The sequence below is a fragment of the Hippopotamus amphibius genome, chromosome 17 (assembly GCF_030028045.1).
Source record: "Hippopotamus amphibius kiboko isolate mHipAmp2 chromosome 17, mHipAmp2.hap2, whole genome shotgun sequence".
Lineage (NCBI taxonomy): Eukaryota > Metazoa > Chordata > Mammalia > Artiodactyla > Hippopotamidae > Hippopotamus > Hippopotamus amphibius.
This window is the reverse complement of record NC_080202.1, coordinates 44,286,165-44,309,772: the sequence shown is the minus strand read 5'-3', so window position 1 is coordinate 44,309,772 and position 23,608 is coordinate 44,286,165. Positions and strand designations below refer to the sequence as shown.

At 53.5% G+C, this 23,608-nt stretch overlaps 1 protein-coding gene across 11 annotated transcripts; it reads left to right on the top strand.

The window, feature by feature from the left end:
* The first annotated feature begins 4,837 nt into the window (after positions 1 to 4,837).
* Positions 4,838 to 20,656, top strand: ETV4 (ETS variant transcription factor 4). Of its 11 annotated transcripts, none has more exons than XM_057714356.1 (15): positions 4,838 to 5,050; positions 5,568 to 5,678; positions 5,856 to 5,949; positions 6,169 to 6,216; positions 8,091 to 8,166; positions 9,686 to 9,801; positions 13,826 to 13,879; positions 15,068 to 15,194; positions 15,678 to 15,821; positions 16,054 to 16,331; positions 18,466 to 18,540; positions 18,701 to 18,769; positions 18,932 to 19,104; positions 19,347 to 19,448; positions 19,779 to 20,656. In XM_057714356.1, the coding sequence occupies exons 2-15, from the start codon at positions 5,619 to 5,621 to the stop codon at positions 20,001 to 20,003; spliced, it is 1,641 nt and encodes a 546-aa protein (XP_057570339.1). In that variant the 5' UTR covers positions 4,838 to 5,050; positions 5,568 to 5,618; the 3' UTR covers positions 20,004 to 20,656. The 11 variants fall into 11 exon arrangements, with proteins under 11 accessions (XP_057570339.1, XP_057570338.1, XP_057570335.1 ...); XM_057714355.1 differs by having other exon boundaries at positions 15,660 to 15,821; positions 18,466 to 18,525; XM_057714352.1 differs by having other exon boundaries at positions 15,660 to 15,821.
* Positions 20,657 to 23,608: the final 2,952 nt, after the last annotated feature.

The following is a 23,608-nucleotide window of genomic DNA, read 5'->3' as shown; positions in this document are numbered from 1 at the left end:
AAAAGCACTCAGAAATAAAACCAGGAATCCCTACCACCACCACTGTTTCCTCCAAAAAGAGTCCAGGAGAAGTCAAGCCCCCAGGCTTCTATCAGCTGTGGGTTCCCTGCCGCTGCCTTAGCCAGCTGGGGCGTCCACTCAGTGGCCCATTATTCGTGATGACATGAGCAAATATAGACACTCTCAGAGAACTGAGGAGAGACTAAGTGGGATAAACGACATTTAATCTTGAAAGAGAGAAACTGCCTCCCCTTGGCAGCGCCCCACCCAGTGGGAGCTATGGCCCCTCATAATTCAAATCCACACTTAATTAAAAAGGGGATCATCCTGGATTCTGCCCAACTGGCACCGATTCCACCCTCATCCTTCAGGCTGCTGACATTTGTCCATTTGTCTCTCGTTGACAGAAAGCGAAAAAAATTCAAAAGGGGAAAAAAGAATGTAAGATCCTGCAGCTTTCAGAGAGGGCCTGTTCTTAAGCTGGACTGCTTTGTCTCGAGGCTGAGGGTTGAAATCTGAACTAATAGGGGACGAGAGAGAGCAAGACAAGAAAGACTTGGTGTTTGGGAGAGTCCTGAGCGGCTGCCGCAGCAAAGAGCAAAAGCTGAAGTCATCAGCACCTTCTAAAAATAAAAATGACTTTCCTTGGGGGCACACTTTGACCTCCCAGACTCTTCCCAGCATTAGCCTCAAACTTTCCTCCCGGGACAAGATTCCAGATGAAAGGAGGACACAGTGGTTTAGCCTTGTTTAAAAATATTGAAATGTTCCTCACTGGGTGTCTGACCAGTTCTTATACGGCTCCCTAAAAGGTGACTCCCCAGGAGCAATCCTGAAATCAGCACCCCCTCCCAGGGACTGGCTTGGCCCCACAGAGGTCACTGTGTCTGTCCCTCTACTCCTGAGAATCTCAGAGCTGTCTACACCCAGATGAGGGGCTCTTGGGGGAAGCAGAACCTCCCATCTCAGATTCCTGACACTGGGCTCTATCTGCTGCACAAGATCTGGCGAGAGTCAGGCTGTGGTGGTCACCTCCTCCTGTTTCTCCCAAGGTTCCTGAGTACATCCCACCCCTACAACACCCGAGGGAAAGAGAGGTCCAGTTTCCACCCATGGCCTCATCTTTAGGACCAGGGCACCCTCCGGAGTTGCACAAGACATCCGTTTTCCCCTACCTTTCCTCTAGCCCGACATGCTTTCTGCCAACTGGCTGGAGGGAGGAGGCCCCCCTTTTCTGTGGGGGTCTCAAGAGAGTTCTCCAGCTAAGTGGAAGGTGGAGAGGAACAAGGGAAGCACTTGCTCCTCCCCCTCCCAAGCAGAGTCTCCAGAAGTGCTGCCTTTCCAACCACTTTTACAATCACATATATTGACAAGATGTTTGTGAAGACATCTAGGATAAAAGACATTCGGGCAGTGGTTCTTAACCTGGGGAGGTGGGGGATCACAGACCCGTCTGTGATGGCTCTGATAAAAGCTCTGGACCCTCTCCTCAGCAAAATGCAGACACGTCTGCATGCACCAATGCAGGCAGTTGGTTTCAGGGTGTAGCACATCCATGGACCCTGGGCTCAGAACCGCTGCAGCTTAGAGGAGGCAATGTGAAAGAGTGGGACTGTGAGACAAGGACAAAAGGAAATCCAAGAGTGGCACTCTTTTTTTGGTGACCCACCAGCCCATGGGGAAGACCCCATGTTCCCCCACCCCCAGGACCTGACCCTATTCTCTGGTTCATTCCCCTAGTGACAGCTGCAGTTTGGGAGACACTAAAGAGACATAGGTTACCACCTGACCCTGTTTATCTCATTCATCTGGCCTTACTGTTAAGCTGGGTTACCCTCTAAATTCTGCCCTTTAAGCCTCTGAGACTTAGCTCTTCCAGACACTGAGGAAGCCAGACCTCTGAAGACATTTCTGTCTTCCCCTCACAGTCGGGCTGGCAGGTCACCCAGCACCCATCACTACACTCTAAAAGGCCACCTAGGAGAGCCTGCTTCTCTGATGGCTTCTGGGCCTCCTGGTCTAATCCAGGTGTCTCCCCCTTCTCATCCCAGTGCTCCAAACTTCCAGCTCTCAGGCAAGTCCCAGGCTGCCTTTGTTGGGCATTTGCATATCTAAAATCCACATTTACATTTTATAATTTAGACTCCTAGAAAACAAGTCAGAGTCCAGCCCCAGGATTTTAGAGAGAAGGATGCATTTACCTGCGCAGCCCCCACCAAACATGTGTTGGGGGTGTCAGGGAGTATGTTGTGTGTGTCCTCCGTGAAGCTGTGTGTCCGGGAGGGGACTTTGAACTTCCTTAATCCTTGTATCCACGTATGGTCTCTGGCTCACGCGTATTCTCCACCTCTCCTGTTGTGTGTTCACTCAAGTGTAGTCTTTGGGCCCATGAGTCTGTCGGGGGTGCCCTCAGTCTGTTGAGCAGATCCTTGAGGTAGATGTGTGTTTACAAGGCCCCAATTTCCTCATTTGTAAAATGAAGATGACGCGTCACAGGACTGCTGTGAAAGTTGCATGAGTAAATACAGGTCAAGTCTTTGCAGCAGGGCATGTCATGTAGAATTTCTCAGTAAATGTTGATTATTGTGATGTGACTGCCAACAGAAAAAAGCTCTGGCCCCTCTCCTCAGCAAATGTGATTTCCAGCCCCTCTATTCCTTCCTCTTCCCAGCTACCTCAAGCCCTGGAAGAGGCTCAAATGTTCACCCTGGAGATGTCACTGCTCTGAGCCTGGATGTTGCATCAGAGGCCAGTGACAGCAGTGGCGACAGCAGCAGTATCTTCTCTTACTGGGCCAGCCTGCTGAGCCAGAGCCAGAGGAGGAGGGCCCCTCAGCCACGACCCTGGTTGAGGAATGAAAAGGAAGCACTTACTCTCCAGGGAGCCTGGGGCCTCCAGAGAAATGGAAGAACTCAGAACCAGAGGAGCACCCCTAAGAGAGCCCTGGACTGGAGTGCCGTCTCCAGGACCTTTCAGAATCTTCTTCATTGTCATGGAAACTACATCAGAGCTGCCTTCCTGGAAGCTGCCTTTCCTCCTCCCCCACTTCTCTTGGCTCAGAGATACAAGCTCCTCCCTAAACCGGTGCCATCCAGCTTAAAGCTGGGATTTGCTTGGGCTTGTCTCTCCTTCCCTGGGCAGGGTTCCTTGCTAAGCTTGATTAGTTTGGTCTTTATTGTACCTACTCACTGAACAAGTATTTCCTGAGACCCTCATACGCATGAAGTAGGCTGGGGGAAGACTTAAAGAGGCAAATGAAATCTTGTCCAGGCCCTGGAAAGCTCCCCATACAAACGTGAGGCAGAAAAAGACATGAGAGCAGAGCTATAGGCAAGAATGTTGTAGGGTCTTTAAGGAACTGATTCAGGCACTCTGGAAGGTTTCCTGGAGAAGAGAGGCAATAGGCATGAGTCTTAAATATTTCTGCAGGAAGAGAGGGAAGTTTATTTTCATTTGCCCAGGACGATCTCCTGAAATGAGCCCTAAACAGGTGTTCGAGGTTTGGTGTTCTAGTTCCAGTTCTGATTCTGACAATTGAAAGAGCTTGCACGTATCATTTCCTTCCTTGAAGCTCCACAGCCTCAGTTGTAAAGTGGGGGCGTCAGATGAGATGAATTTTGAAAGCAGGGCTGAGGTTTGGTCAGTCTCTTGTGTTTATCACAAACTGGCAGGAAACAAAATCAGGTTTTCCTCAAAGGAGGGCATAGACTGTAGATCCAGATTGCCTCAGGAAAAAAAGAAAAAAAAAAAGCCTGCGGGACTTCATGTCCTGTGTGCTCCCATGGCTCCACCCTAAGCAGCACAGCACATCAAGTGTCTGTCTTGTTCACAGCTGCCTGCCTGGCACCCAGCACTGTGTCTGACACAATAAATATTTATTGAATGAATTGGTAAATGAATGAGGTGACAGATTATAAGTAGCTTTTTGGCTAGAACCGAAAGCAGTCCTGCCCCCAGATCATCAGATCCCTTGGAGCTTTTGCTCCCCAACACCCTGTGTTTGCCCTCAGAATAAGAGGAAAGATGGCGGAGAGAGAACTGCACTTTCAGAGTCCATGCCGGGCCTCTAGTTTCTGCTGCAATCAATAGAAAGTGGGTCACAGAACAGCTCTGCAGAGAACAGACCCTTGAGAAAAAGCCTGGATTCCGTGCCAACTTACGTTTATTGAGCGCCTACTGTGTATCAGTTGTTGTCGCATAGCTTTAACTCATTTAACTGTGACCTCAAAGGGCTGTACTGGAGAATTTAGGGGATTGCGGGCTGTAAACCCCAGCCGCGCTGACTGAGTGACCTCCGCCAAGCCACCGCCCCTCTCTGAGTTTTCATTTTCAGTCTCTGTAAAATGGAAACAATAGAACCCCGTCGCCAGCTTATGGGAATGAAATGAGCACGTGGAAGCAGAGCGCTTCATAAATGCTCTTTATTATTGTTCCTCTGGGCATGCAAGTCCGCTCGCCTTCCCCCAGGGCGCACACGCTGATATAGTCACACTCCCACGTACACGCAGATGCACAGAGACGAGTGCAGACGCAGCCGGAGGAGCTAGCCGAGCCCCAAGGGCCACTGCCGAGGCCCGCAAAGAAGCCGTCGAGTCCTTGGCTTCCCTCGATTTCTCTCAGCTCTTTATGAATGAACTCCGGCCGCGAGGAGTTTGTTTTTTTATGAATGGGAGCCCAAGCAGTGAATGAAGCCGGGAACGAGCCCCTGCGTTCTGATTGGCCCCCGCGGCTGGGAAACTCCGCCCCTCCTGCTCGGCCGGGCAAGTCTCGGGATTGGCGGGCGTGCCCGGCCCTGGGGTTTCATTCACAAAAGTCAATGAAACAAAGGGAACAGGGAGGGGGAGAGAGAGCCGAGGCCGAGGCGAAGGAAATGCACCAATCAGCGGCTCCCCCGGGCTCACAACTGTCGGCGGCGCCCGGAAAACAAGCGGGTGCGCGGGGGACCCGGGGCCGGGGCCACCTCGCTCCGGCCTAGCCCCGCGGCCCTCAGTGAGGCCCCGGGGTATGCTCGGGACCCCCCGCGGCTCCAGCACTGACGCCCGGGCCTCAGGTGAGGCTGCGGGAGGGAGAGGGAGGGAGAGCGTCTGTGATTCCCAGCTCGCCTCCAACACACATCACACTCTCACCGCCGCCTCCACAGATTCCAGGGCAGGGGGTGGGAGGCGCTGGGATTCAGGGTTGGAGGGGGCGCAGGAGTTGTGGGCGTGCGAATGGTGCACGCCTCTCCCTCTCCTCCGCGCGCGAGCGCACACACACACACACACACACACACACACACACACTCGTCTTATGTAACCGAGCCTGGGCCAAGCAGGGCTGCAGAAAGCAGCCGAAACGGCGAGCCCGGCTCCTAGGAGCAGGTGGGACCTCCTTTGGCGGGAGGGGAGTGGTGGCGGCGCTAAGCTCGGCAGGCGGAAACCTCCCCATCGCCTGAGTGAGTCGGAGAAGTTTTGCCGTCGGACCCAGAGCCTCGCGACTGCCCCTCCCCGTCGCCCTTACCCACCCCCACCTCGCTGCCTTCCCCAGACGGTGTGCGAACGCAGCTCCCCCTCCCCCCCCGCCCCCAGGTCTCTGCCCCCGCGCGGGGCCCGGGCCGTGTGGCCGGAGGGAGCGGCCGGATGGAGCGGAGGATGAAAGGCGGATACTTGGACCAGCAAGTGCCCTACACCTTCTGCAGCGTGAGCGCCGCGCCGGCCTCCACGCCCGCCCCCTCCCTGCACCCCGCCTCTTACCCACCCCGCGGCCCCAACGGGGTCCAGGGCTGCCCGCCCCAGAGTCACCCCGGGACCCCAGCCCCGCCCCCCAGACCAGGAGGCCTCAGGGTGACTCGGGGGCATTCTTACCCTTCCCCGCAGAAATCGCCCGGAAATGGGAGCTTGCGCGAAGCGCTGATGGTCCCGCAGGGGAAGCTCATGGACCCAGGCTCCCTGCCGCCCCCCGACTCCGAAGGTAAAGAGACGGAGAGACAAACCGGGACCCTCCCCACCTCACACATCCTGAGCGCTGACCTTGGAGCCCCCGCTCCCCCCAAAATAACTCGCCCTCCAAGGGACTCTGGTCATTCTCCGCCCGTACCCCTAAGGGGGAGGTCACCGGCCTCGCTAGGGCTCCCTCTCTCTCACCAGCACCTCCACTTCACCTTCTCCAATTCCATTATTCACCCCTCAGATCTGTTCCAGGATCTAAGTCACTTCCAGGAGACGTGGCTCTCTGAAGGTGAGTAGTTTTGTGACCTTTTCTATTATTGGGGGAGAGGATGCTCTCTACCCCTAGTATTCCAACCTAGTCCACTTCCTCTCTCCCTGGCCTCAAGGGCCTTTCTAAGGCCCCTTCCCCAAGTCCCCTGCCTGTCCGCTCTTTCTAGCACCCAGTGTGGATACTTATATTGATATTTATTTTCTCTGCCCTGAGCCAGGCTTGTGTAACTAGGCCTGGGGATGAATCAGACCATTGTGTGGGGTATTTGCTTATTTGAATGGAACTTGGCCCCAGGCCCGTTTTCCTGGTTGAAATTTTCATTTGCAAAGTTTGTTTGGCACCAGCCGCCAGGCTGGGGTGTGTGTAGGGGTGGCGGAGGGGCGGGGGGGGGGGGGTTGTTTAAGGAACAGGAGAAGGAGGAAAAGGAGCAATGCCTTTGTTACCTATCTTCTGGAATTGCCAAAACATTAATTTTTACTCCTTGGTTTCTCTTCTTCCCAACCCCCAGCGCCAAACAATTTACTGTCTGAGCCAAAAGAACAACAAAAGTTTAAATAATTCTTTTTTGCAGCACTTTGGCAAAGCAGCCCAGGGCTTCTCCCCCAAATAGCCTTGATTGTCATTCTAATGGCAGCTGATCCTCCCTCCTCCTTCCCTCCTGAGTACCTCCCTCGGCGGGCAAATTGCCCCTCCAGTTTGCTGGGGGCCGGGGCAAGGGGTGAGCTGCGAGCTAGCTGGGGTGGGGTCAGTAGCTGTGCCTCCTTTGAGTATGGAGGTGTGTTCTGGGGGTCTTCTGCTTGGATTCCTTGGTGTGTTTGGGTGGGGCCTGAGGTGTTGCCAGTGGAGCTGCAGGTAGGAGGCTTATGATGTTAAGACAGTCTCTGAGAGGGAAGGGTTAACACCCCCATCTGAGAGTCCTTTCATTGTAACACTGAAAACCAAGAAACTGAAGCACTAGGAACCCCATCTGGAGGGCTTTTCTCTTCTTTGGGGTCTCCCCACGCCTCCACCTGGGTATCTGATGATTTTTTTAAAACTCAAACCCAGCTCCTCTAGAACCGTCTTGAAAAGCTTGGGGTAGAAGGGAAAGACTCCTGACTAGATGATACTAGATCTGTCTTGACCACTATAGGATCCCCCAAATATGTACGTTAACAGACTACTTAGCATACACCAGGCACTCAAGACTTTTTGTGGAATTGAGGCTGAGTGGCCTCCTGGATGCTGGAGGGATCTGGGGGTTCTGGGGGATTGTGCACGTCTCGTCTTCCCCGATTCTGCAAGCCCTGTGTGCCCAGCTGTGAGTTATAAGCAGAGCTATGCCCAATCCGCCCATCCTCCGCTCAAGGCTGAAGAACGCAGCAGCGGTGTCAGTTTCCACGGTCTCTCAAAGACTTCCTTTCCCAACGCCTGATTTCCGTCTGGGTCGCCAGGCTCCTTGTCTGTCAGCTGAGGGTCCCTAGGCTCCCCAAGTGGGCAGCTCCCTGGTCTGTGATCTAGGGGTAGGCTCAGAGGTTGGCATTTTGGAAGCAGCTGGGTTTGGAATGGAAAGGGGAGGAAAACGTTCTCATCTTCTCTCAACCTTGGAAGCCCCACCCCTTGGCGGCGGGGGTCTAGAAATTGTACTTGTGTCTATCTGCATGTGTCAGTGTGACAGCCAGTGTGTGTGTTTCATGCTGCTGTCCTGGAAGTCCCTGTACATTTAAATCCAGTGGCTGGGGAGGTGGGGGTGGGGATCGCAAGACGGAGGTGGGGGGGCTGCTGGGATCTCCTTGGTTCCCTCTCCTTCCTTCTGAGGGAGCAGCTCAGGTTCCCAGCTGGCGATGGATGGCCAGGCCTGAGGGGGGGATGCTGAGGCCGATTGCTCCTTCTCACTCTCTCTGCGGAGACAGATGCAGCTGCCGGGGCCCTGTCCCCCTGCACCGTCCCAGCACCACCCCAGCCTCCTCTCCTGCCTCTTCCCACCAGGTCAGTGACGCCTGCAGCCCAGAGGGAGCTTTGGGGTGGCAGGGAGGGACGAGCTCCTTTGGAAACTTGCCAGTGGTGGGACGCATAGGACTGGGGACCGGAGCCCAACCGCCCTCAGCCTGGTTTCTCTCTAACGCCCCAATTTGGAGAGAAGCAGTGAGTCGTCCTTGAAGTGTGGGTGGGGCTGTGAAGAATTCAGGGGATACCAGGTTGGATTCTGGCAGCGATGGTTGCGGGTGCAGTGTCTGATGTCCGGGAAACGTTGGGGGTGAGTGTGAGTGGGGCTCTGTAGAGGTAGCTCAGACATCTTTGGGTTGGGGGTTTTCTAGATGGAGAGGGTGGGGGTGAAGTGAGACTAAGAAGGTGTGTCTGTTTTCGGGGTGCCTGGGATCTGTTGAATTGCTGGAGATAGAATCAGGCTACTGCAGGGAAACCCAGGCTCAGACAGGCTGAGCCCAAGCTGTGTCTGATTATGGTCAAAGATGTGCTTCTTCTGGTCGAGGGTTCCTTTCTGGGCTTGTCTGGAGCCCTCAGGAACCCTCAGAGACAATGACTTTGGTCTCTTTGGTGGTAAGGAACGTTGACTCTGGGTCATGTATGTCCTTTGTATGACACGGGGGTCTACAGCGGTGTCTGTGGATTCCCAAGAGCTCTGTGGATAGGTTGCAGGGGTCCTTGAGCCCCCTGATATGTTTATAAAATTGCTGGGGGTGCACCACACACAAAGGAATGTGAATCTTTCTAGGAAGAGAATGGTCCACAGCTTTTATGAGATTCTCAAAGGGGTGGGTCTGTGCTCCCCTTTCCATCAGCATCATTGCTCCCAGCCCCCTTGCCCGTTGATCTTCCCCCATTGTATTTTGAAGTTCAAAAAAGAGAACCTGTGTGGGAAGGGTACGCGTGGAAGATGTGTCTCACCCATGTGCTGCCGTGAAGTAAAAGGCATTAGGGTGTATGTGAATCTGTGTGTGCGCTCGCTGGTGCCTCAGCCTGTCTGTGGGGAGAGATGGGGTTAATCCCCTCCCTGGTCTTTTCTAGCTACAATGCCTCCTTCTATATCTTTCTGTCTCCTCCCCTTCCAGAAGGCTCTTGGGGACAAATGTCCCCTCCATAGATAGAGAACTGGTTCCTTTCAGTACACTGCCAGGGTAGGGGCGGGGTAAGGGTGAGAGACAAGGCCAGTGGTGACACACGGAACAGAAGCTCCCCTCACCCCACCCCCCGCTTTCTCCTGGGGCTCCTTAAGAAGCCCTTTCACCGTGCGATTGGACCCTAGGAGGGGGAGAAGGTGATGGGGCATATATTGTATAGATGGGTGGTTTACCTGAGGTGGGCTTAGCTACTTGGCAGTTTTCACCTCCCAGTTCTCCTGGAGCCCAGCATGGGAGGCCCCGAAGCCCCTTCTCCTCTACTGACCTCCCCCCATTGGAGCAATGTTCCCTAAAATTCTCTCTTTCTGGGCATCATGCTGGCTTGGCACCTTTCCTATCCCCTCCTTAATCATCTGCCATGTTCCTAGACAGATAAACTCCACCTTAGTGCCAGGATGGAGTTGGGAGCAGACCCTGGCACGTTGGCTTGGCAGCCAAAGGTCAACAAACAAAGAAAAGTGGCTGACACTCAAGACCAAACATGGTAATTAGAAATTCTCCTGCTCTCCAGGAACGCGAGGCTCCGTGTTACTGTTCCTGTTTCCATCCTTGACAGTCTCTGAGCGACCGTGGCCACGTCCTGCCCCTTTGGGAGAAGCCAGTGTTCTAGGGAGGGGCCGAGCAGGGACTGGGATTCACAGCCCAGCCCATTCTCGCCTGGGCTGATTTCTCCAGGTCCTGGAATGAGGATGGCGCCACCTCTTTTGAGGGGTGATCAGTGTGCTGGGGTGGCCTCTGGGACTGTGAGGGGTACTGGGGGTTCTGGCCAAACCTTCAGGTCTGAGCCAAGAGGAAAGGCAAGATGGCCCCAGGGCTCTCTCGCATCATGTGACCTGGCCTGTGACGCCAGCAGGAGATGCCCCCATCCCATTACCACAATGGAAACTGGCAATTAATGAATCCCCAGAGGGGGCCCAGAGTGCGTCAGCCTCCCCCGTGTTCTGCACCTCCCCCACCCTCGGGACCCTCCTTGCCCAGGTAGCAGGGAGAGAAATATTGTTCATCTTGCTCCTATCACCCCCGTCCTGCCACTTTGGGGGTCTCACCTACAGTTGGGCCAGAGGGGACAGCAGGGATGGGCTTGGGTCTTGCAGGGATGGGCTTGGGTCTTGCATCCCTGGGCAGCTGAGCAGGCTTTACATCCTTCCCTTTATCCAGTTTTCCAAACCTGCCTAATCTTCAGGGCTACCAGGGGCTTGCGTTAAAATACAGATGCCTGGCCCCCATCCCAGGCCTATGGAATGAGACTCCAGGGAAGGGGATTGGGACTCTGTTACCAATGCCCCAGGATTCTTGATAAGGGCCATTTTGGAAACAGTTGCCTTTGTGCCCTAGTTGCGCTCCTGAAAAGATGTGCTGTGTGGGTTTTTTTTGTTTTTGTTTTTGCCAAGGGATTTCATGCCCTACTGATCTATTTGATCACTTTAGAATTGTTCTATGTTGACTTTTCTTTCATAAGTTCTTTAGCTACTGGTGTTTCCTGATTCTTAAACCCCTCAGCCATTGGGTTCTCTCTATCAAGAAGTTACCTACCTATAAATGTGTATTTTATTTTATTGTATTTTTTTATTAAAGTATAGTTGATTTACAATATTGTGTTAGTTTCAGGTGTATAGCAAACTGATTTGGTTGTACATGTATATATGTGTATACCTATATTCTTTTTTTACTCCTTTCCATTACAGTTTTTTTTTTTAATTAATTATTTTATTGGCTGTGTTGGGTCTTAGTTGCTGCACACGGGCTTTCTCTAGTTGCAGTGAGCGGGGGCTACTCTTCCTTATGGTGTGCGGGCTTCTCATTGTGGTGGCCTCTCTTGCTGCAGAGCACGGGCTCTAGGCATGTGGGCTTCAGTAGTTGCAGCACATGGGCTCAGTAGTTGTGGCTCACGGGCTCTAGAGCGCAGGCTCAACAATTGTGGCACACGGGCTTAGTTGCTCCATGGCATGTGGGATATTCCTGGGGCAGGGATGGAACCTGTGTCCCCTGCATTGGCAGGCAGATTCTTACTCACTGCGCCACCTAGGAAGTCCTCCATTACAGTTTAGTACAAGATATTGAATATAGTTCCCTGCGCTATACCATAAATCCTTGTTATCTATTTTATATATGGTAGTGTGCATCTGTTAATCCCATACTCTCAATTTATCCCTCCCACCTCCCATAAATGTGTATTTTAAAGCACTTGGCACATATTTAAAGTAAGTTGGTGAAGAATCCACTTGCCAAGCAATTGATTACAGCCTAAAGCATCCCTTGTGAGATGTGCTTTCCCCAGGGGACCTTCCTCTAATGTTACCTGGTGGTGGGAGGGAAAGGCTAGTTGGTTAGAATCTCTTTAGTTCTTGCTCCCAGGCTATGTTGCTGGCTCTCACCAGCCTGAGGACAGGGGTCATTGTACGTTTATTCATATAGTCGACAAATAATGCATTGAGTGTCTATCCTGTTTTTTATTTATTTATTTATTGGCTGCTTGGGTCTTCGTTGCTGCACGCAGGCTTTCTCTAGTTCAGCCAGCAGGGGCTACTCTTCATTGTGGTGCGTGGGCTTCTCATTGTGGTGGCTTCTCTTGTTGCAGAGCACGGGCTCTAGGCATGTGGGCTTCAGTAGTTGTGGCAGGTGGGCTCAATAGCTCTGGCTCATGGGCTCTAGAGCACAGGCTCAGTAGTCGGGGCGCACGGGCTTAGTTGCTGCACAGCATGTGGCATCTTCCCAGGCCAGGGATCGAACCCGTGTCCCCTGCATTGGCAGGTGGATTCTTAACCACTACGTCACCAGGGAAGTCCCTGAGTGTCTATTCTGAAAGAGCCTGTTCGAGGGGTGCTGGGGAGTCAGACAAAAAAGGCAGGCAAAGCCCCTGCCCTCAGCAAGCTTAACTTTCTGGTAGAGGAGATGGATGATAAATGATGCATAACTTACATGTACATAGATTAGTAGGTTCAGGCAGTCATATGCGCTAAGGAAAAAATAAAACAGGAATGCGATCGAGAGCCAGGAGGGACCACTTTGGTTTAGGTGGTCAGAGAAGGCCTCTGAGGTACCAAAGTGAGCTAACACCGCAAAGGCCAGAAAAAAAGAGGCCAAGCTGTGGGGAAGAGGGAGCAAGCTGGTCAAGTTTGAGGACCCAAAAGGAGAGCAGAGCTCTGGAGAATGGGCAAGAAGAGGCAGATGAGAAAGGTAAGCAAGGGCCAGAAACTTTGGGGCCACAGAGGCCAAGGGCAAGAGTTTGGGGTTCATGCTTTCAGCAAGGGAGAGAAGTGATTGGATTTCTGTTGTAAAAAGATCCCTCTGATGGTTATGGGGAGCGTGGGTGGTAGGGAGTTCTGATAAGAGGTCATGGCTGAAATCCAAGGAAGAAACGACGGAGCCTTGGCCCAGGAGGGAAGCCACAGAGATTGGGGTGTGTACTTGGATGGACTAGGACCAGTGGCGGCGTTCTCCAGCCATCTCCTTGTATCCCTCACCCTTACCAGTCATTCTCAACAACCCGGTTGTTTTATCCATGAGTTTTCCCATTTTCCAATCCAAGAGCAGTCTCCAGGGAATGAAAGACCCGTCTCTGTAGGTTCCATTGCTTCCTCTTCGAGCCACTCTCTTCCCAGTCTATCAGGGAGTCCTTCTCGGTATCTACCCTTCCTGCTGTGATCTATTTATTCTCGAGAGAGGGTCACAAAGTGGGCAAAGAGTCTGGGGTCAGGAGAGGTACTCAGCCATATCCCACCTGAAGGAGCTGGTGAGGCCAGGATAAGAACCAGAAATCAAAGCCTGGATATCCAGTCTGGAGGCCATGAATGAGCTGCTGTTCTATTTTAGTTTTCCTGCCTAATCCCCAAGCCCAGCTCCACCCACGCTGGCACCCTGGGAGTGCTCCTCAGAGCTCCAGGCTTGGGAAGCCCTTCTCTCTCTCCTAGTTGCACATCAAGGGATAAGGCACCGTGACCTGCCAGTGTCCCCAGCCTCCTCCTCTCCCATCTTCATCCTCTTATCACCTCTCTTGAACCATTCTCTTTCTTCCATTCCATCTCCTTTCCCAGGCTCTAGATTTCTACTTTCACCTGGGGGGTTCTACAAAAGGCAGATTCCTGGGTCCAGCCCAGATTCAGAATCTGCCCATGTGATTCTAAGTCCACAGAATCTCACTCCTTATTGTGCCTGCCCATCCCAGATGTGACTCTGCTGTGAGCTTTGAGGGAACTTTGTAAACTCTGAGGGGCAGGGCTGTCATCACTTCTGAAAAGTTAAGGGAAAAAAGAGAAACACCTAAGGACAAAACTCTGGAATCTGCTCGGACGGGTTCTGAGAACTTGCTGCCTTCCCTCCAGGGTGTTAATGGAGCCCGGAGATGGAGGGCGCTAGGACCTAGGGTGGAGTTGCCTTCGGTCCTAGGAAAGGTGTTTCCCCTTTCGGGCTGGGACTGGTGCTAATCTGCAGGGCTGCAATAATGGTGTCTGCCAGGGGCCGCCATCTAGGGCCCCCACCCCAGACTCACCTCTGACCTCTCTCTGCAGCTCAGGTACCAGACAGCGATGAGCAGTTTGTTCCTGATTTCCATTCGGAAAACTGTGAGTAGAGGGCCCTGGGTAGAGGGAAAGGGGAGTGGGGGAGGGCAGGAAATGAGTCATAGGGATAGAGAATCACAAAAGATCAACTTGTTCTCTCCTCTAGAAAAGGGTGAAGGGCAGGGCTCCCCATTCTTGGGTTTGGACTCAAAGACCAAGCAGTAACTGGGAGATGAAGACCTTGATTCAAATCAGGGCTTGTGCATCCTGGCTTGGAGCAGACACTTCATCTCTCTGATCCTCCATTTCCGTATTTCTGAAACGAGGGACTTGCGCCAGTGCAGCAGGGTCCAGTTCTACCATTCGAAGTTACTTGCACGCAACTAGGGGCGATTTTGCCCCCCAGGAGACATGTGGCAATGTCTGTTGACATTCGGGGTTGTCACAACTGAGGGTGGGGTGCTCTTGGCATCGAGTGGGTAGAGGCCAGGGATGCTGCTAACATCCTACAATGCTCAGAACAGCCCCCATGACAAGGAATTATCTGGCCCAAGTGTCACTAGTGCTCCTGTTGAGAAACCCTGCTTTAATGTCAGATACTTTGCTCTCAACTGTCTTCACCAATGAAATGAAACAGGGCACAAATAATCGACAACAGAGCAGTCGATTGCAGGTTTTGACTCTCTCCACACTTTCTGCCTTGGAACCAATTCTTTGCTGCTCAGCCTGGTGGCTGGAGTTGGCGGACGCAGCAGGGGCCACAGGAAAGGCCAATGTTCTTCACGGATAATTAGGAGCATGTGTATGATGTTAGTCAGCTGACATGCAAGTGGGCTAAGGTCCAGCCTTCACCAGAAAAAGAAAGAGTCTTTATAGCGCCAAATAAGAAAACAGTTTTCTCCCTTGGAATTTTCCAGGGCAGTCAGGAAAACCACAGGCCTCTGGTTGGAGGTGCTTACTCCTACAGAGGTGTTGGGGGGGGTGGGGGAGTTGCATTAAATGTTGAACTTTAGACAGTTTCTTTGGTTCATATTGGACATTACCCTGATGTATAAAACTAGACATGATATAAATAGCCAAACTCTTCTTAAAAATGTCTGACTGTGGTTCTCTGACAACTGAGACCCAGGGACAGGGGATGAGGCTATACCAGCACCCAGATGACCCTTAAAGAGCAGACGGTGTCAGAAGCTCTTCCTGCCTCTTCTGTGACGCTCTCTGGCCTTGCTCTGCCTCCCCCGACCCCCGCAGTAGCTTTCCACAGCCCCACCACCAGGATCAAGAAGGAGCCCCAGAGTCCCCGCACAGACCCGGCCCTGTCCTGCAGCAGGAAGCTGCCCCTCTCCTACCACCATGGCGAGCAGTGCCTTTATTCCAGGTGAGCCCCAGTCCCGCCCTGGGGAAGGGTTGGATGGGAGGGTGGAGGTGGGCACCTGTGAGCAGGAGCAGCAGTCGAGATGCAGGCTAGACAACAAAAAGGATTTCCGAGCTCCTGTAATGGAGTAATACAGCTCAGGATTTCCTGAGTCGTCAGGATGAAAAATGCAGCAGAGGGCTCAAGGGATGTGTGTTAAGACCAGGGCAGAGTGTTTCCACTGGCGAAGCCACTGTCCGACCCAACCCAGTTACTCTGAGCTGGGGAGAGGTGTTACACCCAGATCCAGGATAAAGAAAGGAGAAAAAAAGTTCATTTGGGGCTGAGTGTGGCTCATGCCATTCCTTTCCCAGCACCCTCTACTCTTCTGCCATAATCCCTGTGACCTGACTTCCCAGGGAATGAAGGGTTCAAAGATGCTCGCCCAGCTTCTCTGCCCCCTCACCCCTGTCTCCCCCTCACCTCCAGTGCCTATGACCCCCCTAGACAAATCGCCATCAAGTCCCCCGCCCCTGGTGCCCTTGGACAGTCGCCCCTGCAGCCCTTTCCCCGGGCAGAACAGCGGAATTTCCTGAGATCCTCTGGCACCTCCCAGCCCCACCCTGGCCATGGGTACCTCGGGGAGCATAGGTAAGGAGACAAGAACCAGGTCTCACCAGTTTCTTCTCAGTCCCTAAGTGTTCTTCACTGCCCTTAAGAGACCTGGCATGGGGGGAGGTGGGGAGGAAGGGATGTTGACATCCCCCCACCCCTTCATTCCGCCCTACACTGGAGCCCACTTTGCAAGCTCTGGGAGCGACGGGCATGAGGTGGGCTTCGTTTAATGTTCTCTTCTTTTCTTTCTCCATCCAACCACATCCAGCTCCATCTTCCAGCAGCCCCTGGATGTCTGCCACTCCTTCACACCCTCTCAGGGAGGGGGCCGGGAACCTCTCCCAGCCCCCTACCAACACCAGCTGTCGGAGCCCTGCCCACCCTACCCCCAGCAGAGCTTCAAGCAGGAATACCTTGACCCCCTGTATGAACAGGCCAGCCAGCCCAGCCAGCCGGCAGTGGGCCAGGGTGGAGTCAATGGGCACAGGTACCCAGGGGCGGGGGTGGTGATCAAACAGGAGCAGACGGACTTCTCCTATGACTCAGGTAAGAGATGCTCCTGGGAAGGGGATGGAGGAGTTTTGGTGGGATTTCTGGGTGGGTTGGCTTGTGATCGATTGGACAGTTCCATTAATCCCAGAATGTCTCCCCACAAGTTTGTTTACCTTCCCATCCATTTACCAGTTCCTGTATTTAACCCACCACCTATCAGTTTTTCATAGAGTCAAAAGAACTGTCACTTTTCTCTTTCTCTCTCTTTTTTTTTTTTTTTTTTTGGCTGTTTTGGGTTTTTGTTGTGGTGCACGGGCTTTTCTCTTGTAATGGAGCACAGGCTCTAGGCACACGGGCTTCAGTAGTTGTGGCTTGCAGCTCTAGAGCGCAGGCTCTGTAGTTGTGGCACACAAGCTTAGTTGCTCCGTGGCATGTGGGATCTTCCTGGACCAGGGCTCGAACCCTTGTACCCTGCATTGGCAGGCAGATTCTTAACCACTGCGCCACCAGGGAATTCCCAAGAACTGTCACTTTTCAGTCAGCAAATTTATATTCACATAAGAGATAAGTGAGATGTGCAGGTCCTTGTCCTCAGGTTGCTTGTGACTTAATAGGAAAGTTAAGGCATTTCTTCCTATTTCTATTTAGCAGGTGTTTGGGGGTTTAATTACCTACTGAAACGGAAGTACTGTGCCAGGAGCATGAGTGTGTGCAGTTGGAGGACACAGAGATGAATAGGATGCATCATTGGTCCCTGTCCCCACAGAAGCTTAAAAATGCAAAGGGATTTGGATGAGGAGAAACATGAACTTGAAACTAGCGAGTCTCACAGTTCCCAGTTGGAAGGCAGGGTTCACGTGTGCTTTCCACATCCTGTTAAGAGCCCCCAGGTTGGAATGACCCACCACCCTGGCCAGAGCTGGGGACCGGAAGTAGGGACTGCTTTAAATTCTAGTTCCACCTGACTGTTGACAGGAGTGAGATGCACTTGGCCACCCTGTTCACAGACAGCCACAGCTCAAAACCCCAAGCCCCAGGAAAGGCCCAGAAAACCTTGTTTCCTGTTACAGTGTTACCAGCTCCAAATTTTAGTTTATCTGCAAAGGTGCCTTAGAAAAAATAAAGTCAGAGATTAGAGTAGGCTCAGAGCTGGCTAGAGCTTTTGAATTTCATTTTGCCTGGTGCCCCGTCTTTTAGGAGTGGGGGGTGGGTGGAGTGAGTCCCAGATCTCCCGGTGTGCCTGAGCAAGAACCAGAAGGGAGCAGCTCTCCTCAAGCCCGGGCCCTAAGCCTGAGCGGTGCTGGCAGTGAGATGGAGGAAGGAGGAGGGAGCTGCTCTTGCCACTGACCTTCAAAGGATGTGGACCGGAGGAGATCATTTTACATGCCCTTGAACTCCTGCCCCTCCCCCTTCAGCTTCCTCTGAATGGAGTCAGGAATTCCATTCACAAAATGGAGGCATGAATGAGCCCACCCTCCCGCCTCCTCCCGGAGGTGTCGGGTTTCACCATCTCATTCATAGGTGGGAGTGGAGGGGGTGGGGCGGGAAGGGGCTGGCACTGGAAGAGTTGGCTTTGCACCAAGGCCTCCTCCAGGTAGGGTGAGGAGGTGTCAATCCTGTGGAATGGAATGATATAGAGTGGACGGTCTCTGCTGTCAGACCTGAAAACACATGCCCCCCCCACCGTGTGCCCACTGCCTCTTCCACAAATAGATGCATGGGTGTTTTCTCTCTCTCTCCCCCTCTCCCACCCCCCCCCCTTCCTCCCCATCTCCCTCCCTCACACCCGCACTGGGCTGGAACCTGCCCTGCTGACCGGACGTCAGCCCATTCCAAGGGAATCTGAGGCTGGGACACTGGACCCTTTCCCCGGAGGTTCATCTCTAACCCTCCTCCTCCCCCGAAACTCACAGGAAACAGCTGCTCCCTGGAATCTTGGGCCTTGTGGAGCAGCTCTGCCCAGGCCCAGCTGCTGCCATCCAGGCCCTCTGGCCCAGCCCTCAAGCTGAGGGCTTGGCGACTCACCCCTGGGTGAACTTCCCCTGGGATGTGGGGGTAGGCAGGCCTCTGGGGAAAGAACCGGAAGGCAGGCTGGCAAGAAGATGTTCTCGAATGTGTGCGGGACTGCTGCTCCCAACCCCACCCCAGCGACTATAACATCGCCCTTTTTCTTTCTTCCCCCCTCCAGATGTCCCTGGGTATGCGTCAATGTTCCTTCACACAGAGGGTTTCTCCGGGCCCTCTCCAGGTGATGGGACCCTGGGTAAGGCAGCCTCCTCCCTCCCCTGCCAAGCCTCCAAGTTTGGAGGAGGGAGTCGTGCCATGGGGGAGGGGCTGCTGGCCAGGAGTCCCTCTGGACTCTCTGGGGTCTCGTATCCGTGAACCCCCAGATCTAAGTGACCCCCCCCAACTTCCTCCTCAAGGCTATGGCTATGAGAAACCTCTGAGACCATTCCCAGATGATGTCTGCGTCGTCCCTGAGAAATTTGAAGGTCAGAGAAATGACTGTTCGTGCCCTCTGACAGTGTCCCCCCAGCAATCACATCACATTTCATGAGAAAGTGCCTGGAGAGACCCCTGGGGAGAGCAGACAGGGTTGCTTGGGGGGACCAGAAGGCACAAGCCCTCCACCTCCTGTTTCCCGTGTTTCCCAGGAGACATCAAGCAGGAAGGGGTGGGAGCCTTCAGAGAGGGTCCACCCTACCAGCGCCGGGGTGCCTTGCAGCTGTGGCAGTTTCTGGTGGCCCTGCTGGATGACCCAACGAATGCCCACTTCATCGCCTGGACCGGCCGAGGGATGGAGTTCAAACTAATTGAGCCTGAGGAGGTGGGCCTCTCAGATGTGCCCACCCCTCCTCCCAGCGGTTTTGGGGCCTGGAGATGAGAAGACATGGGAACTGGTGGCATGTGCCTTCACCAGCACCAGTGCTTTGTTTAACCTGAATTCCTGCCAGATGGGTTTGTGGGCTGGTGCTTAGCTGCAGGGCCAGCTGAGCATTTGCACCAAGAATCTCAAGTCCTTTTTCTGAGCTGCCATCACTGTCCCCAAACTCTGTTTCCTGTCCCCAGGTCGCCAGGCTCTGGGGCATCCAGAAGAACCGGCCAGCCATGAATTACGACAAACTGAGCCGTTCACTCCGATACTACTACGAGAAAGGCATCATGCAGAAGGTCAGGGGTTAAGGGTCCAAGGACAAGGGGGTGGGGGCCAGTGGCTGTTGGAAGGTTATGGAGACAGGAGAGCATTTCTCAGCAAGTTTGAAGGAGCAGATTATTGAACCAGGAGGAGAAGTCAAGAAATTGTAGACAACCCCAAGATCTCCCTCTCCCAAAAAAGTGAGACAAACAGTAACCAAAAAGCCTAGAGCATGGAGGATTTGAGATTAGAGAACACAGACTTCTTAGAGGAACCAGCGGGAGGAGAAATGTGTCCCAGGCATCTCTGCTGGAGGTGGGCTGCTCCCCCCACCCCCACACTTACCCAGCCCTCTCTCCCCACAGGTGGCTGGAGAGCGTTATGTGTACAAGTTTGTGTGTGAACCAGAGGCCCTCTTCTCTCTGGCCTTCCCAGACAACCAGCGTCCAGCTATCAAGGCCGAGTTTGACCGGCCGGTCAGTGAGGAGGACACAGTCCCTTTGTCCCACTTGGACGAGAGCCCCGCCTACCTCCCAGAGCTGGCTGGCCCCGCCCAGCCCTTTGGCCCCAAGGGTGGCTACTCTTACTAGCCCCTGGCAGCTTCTCCCCTGCCGCCAGGGGTGATGCCCTGTGTACATAGAGATGAATTTGGTGTCGGGGAAACCCCCACTCTGAAACCCACAGATGTCTTTGGAGCAGATCCCCTCTGCCCATCAGTCACTCTGGCCCAGACGCTGAGCTGCTCCCCAGTCCACGGGAAGGGAAAGTGGAGACACTGCGAGTGTGAAGGTGGTGTCTCAGAAACTCCTCCGGGGGCTCCACCTCTGGCCTCTTCCTAGGTCCTGCTTAGAGGCCAAGCCCCACTCCCTCTCCCCCATCACAGAGAACAAGAGATTGTTCTCTTCTGGGGAGCGGAAAAGGAGCTTCTCCACTTCATCCTGGTGGAAAGGGGGGACATTGAGCTCCTCTGATCTCCCATGGTGGGAAGAAAGCAGCCAGATCCTGCGCTCCACTCCAAGCTGTGGCCCTGGAGGGACCTGCTTGGCAGTTCTTGGTGCTCTGTGTTCCCAGAGGCAGGGGGAGGCTGGAGTGAGGAACCTGGGATAGGGGAGGGCTTGCTGGGTGTAGGCCGGGAGGGCTGGGCTTTGCTCCCGGGACCCTCTGCCTTTTCCTAGGCCCAGGCCTGGGATTTCACCTCCACCTCCACTACATCTGCCAGACCCTAATAAAGGCCCCTGCTTCTCCTGTGAGTTCTCCTTTGTCCTCTTTGCCGATGTGGGAGAAGGGCCTGGGGTTAGAAGCTCTGGCTTTAGGGACACAGAGTTTGGGGCCTGGTCCCGACACCTAACTTTCCGTGTGGGTTTAGGAAAAAACAATTGACCTCTGTTTTTCCTTTTTCCTCTGGAAAATGGGCTCAGTGATAACGGCTTTCTCCCCCTCCCAGGATTATCGTGTGAGGATCGTCTTAAATGATGGACAAAAGGTACTCTGTAATCTGGCCTAGTGCCCACTGGCCACCTGCAGCATGGTTCCTGCAGCAGGTGGGGGAGTGGGGGCCAAGCAGAGTTTTGAGGTCCTCCTGGGACCTTCCTCAGTCAGGCTTTGGCCTGTGGTTTCTGTGATCACAGTTGCTCCCATGACCATGCTACCCACGTGTACCCCAACTGTGTCTCCCCTCCTTCCGTGGCTCCAGGTTGCTGTTTTTGCCGAAGGTGGGGACAGAGCTTGTGTGGAGAGGATCTGTAGAGCGAGGAGAGAAGAAAGGCACCCAGGCAGGAGGGTGCAGGGAGGCTGGGGCAGCCCTGAGCCCTGGGTCCTGGCCAGTGGAGAAAGAACACGCCAGACCTTCACAGGAAAAGGGAAGGGGAAACAACATGGATTCTCCTTGCCCAAATTTGGAGGAAACCAGATCCCTGGGCCGGACTAAAAAAGTGACACCTGGAGAGGAAGTGTGGGCCAGACTAAAAAAGTGACACCTAGAGAGGAAGTGTGACGGCAGGGATGACAAACGGGTGGCTGTGGGTGAGGGAGGGGCAGGATGGGCAGCTCCAGCCCCAGCGTAAACAGCTTCCTAGGATCCAGGCTCAGGTGACAATAGGTGCTCTCCATCCAGTTACATCAGAACCGCAGGGAACCGCAGCTGCACTGAGGCAGGGCCAGCCCAACCCGTTAATGCTTCCTCAGCTCCTGCCCAGTACTTACACTGAGACCGCAAGAAGGGATGCCTCCTGACCCCCACCCACAAATAAAAAGAATGTTATTTTCCCCCAGAAAAAGAAAACGTAATGTGCTTTCACAATTTAAAGCAAGAGACAGAAAATTTTAAGAAAAGTTTTTTAAACTATATGATTTAGTTGTACATGAAAGCCAGGCTATCACAGTGGGAAGAGATGTAAAGGTCAAGTGGAAGCCCTGAGGTCCCCAGTAGGCACAGGCAAGGAGACCGGGGATTTAGGTGAGAACCAGCATCCTGGGAAGGGCTCCATGGACCGAGACACGTGACCTCTGCTCTCTGAGATGCGCATTAACAAGCCACTTCTCACAACTGTTCAAATCCTCACACTTGGAGGGCACTGCTCTGAGGAGAGGAGACAGCTACCAGATCACAACCACAACCACCAGCGAGAATTCTCTGGTGAAGGAGAGACAGCCAAAACCAATTCATGCTCCAGACTGGACGAAGGTGAACCCTGGACCAATGTGCCTGACCCAGCAGGAAAGCTCACACGTGCCCCATGGGGATGGTCAGACTCAGCACATGTGCAGGGGCAGTAAACTCCTGAGCTGGGCTCCCACAGGGGTGGGGTAAACAGCATACTTTAATGACCAAGGAGATTCCAGCTCCCTGCAGGAGACTCACATCCTCTCCTGGGCTGTCACTCAATCTGGGGAAATACTGGTTCAAGGAAGAGAAACAAGGGCCCCCTTGTGTAGGAGCAGCAGGTGAGGCCTCCTTCCCAATTCGGCCGGGAGCCCCCTTCTCCCCCAGGCAGGCACAGCAATACTACCTACGTGCTGTCTGCTGATGGACAGTCAGAGGTCAGATCTCAGCCATGCTGTCATAGCAGAGACGTGACCCCAGCTCTTCGGGGAGATGTTCAACCAACAGCCAGAGCTGGGGTCCTTCTTTTTGCTCACCTAACCCAGAAAGATGATCAGCCTGCTGTGTCTCACCCTTGGCCTGTTAAACATACCCTTTTCAACTTCAGCTTAAAACCCAAACCTCCTTCCTTGGGGGCGATGACTTCAGAGATGCTAATGCCGTCAGTGCTGGTCACCCAGCTGGGACAGGCGGGCTGCCAAGCCCAGAGTTTGTTCCTAAACTGGAGAGACCTGGGCTGGAACTAAGACTGGGGAGTTGGATACCCATCCCCCGCTTCTGCTTCAGTTTCCTCTGTTGGCCCCTGCACTCTCTCCCCATAAGGCCTTAAAGGTTAGCACGTAAAGATCCCCTGCCCTTAACTGCTGGCCTGGGCTTCCTGAGAGGCACACTCAGAATGGTAGGAGCTCACTCAGCTCAGTAAAGGGGCAGGGACCTACAGCCAGCAGACTCTGCTGGGTTGTTTCTGTGTTTAGGGTGGTTGGTTTGCCACCCAATGACAGCCTATGTTGCTTTACATTCCAGTATGTTGTATGGTCTCTTCTAGTATCTAGCATACCACTGAACAGCAGTTTTCGTATTTACATCATTTCAGAACTTGCTAGTGCGGGGACGTAGAAGGCAGTGTGGGCCATCACACAGGATGTGCCCAATCCTCGGGGGCTTCTCTACAAGACCAACTTTCCAGAAGTTCCACAGCCTGGCCCAGCAGCATCTGCCTGATGGTCTTCCGAGTCCAGAGGCTTCTCAAGGAAGTGTGAGAGGGGCACTTGGAGGTGGCCATTCCCCAACCAAATGCTAAGGAGAAAACCACCAAGCACGAGGCTGGGAGCACAGATGTGGGGCCGCACAAACAGGCTCTGAGAGGTGTAATGTTGATTTTCAGTTTGGGGCAGAGGAAGGGAGGCTTTGACCCAAAAACCCTTTGTCAAAGACCTCAGGGGGATAAAAATCAAACCAAAATAAACTGAAAGTTGTGTCATTACTTACATGTTTCAAAAGGAAATAGGACACGCTACATGTTGTGAGCGTGGCGGGCGGGAGAGGGAGCCAAGGAGAGCCTTCTGTACTCAAGATGCAGCATCTGTAACCACT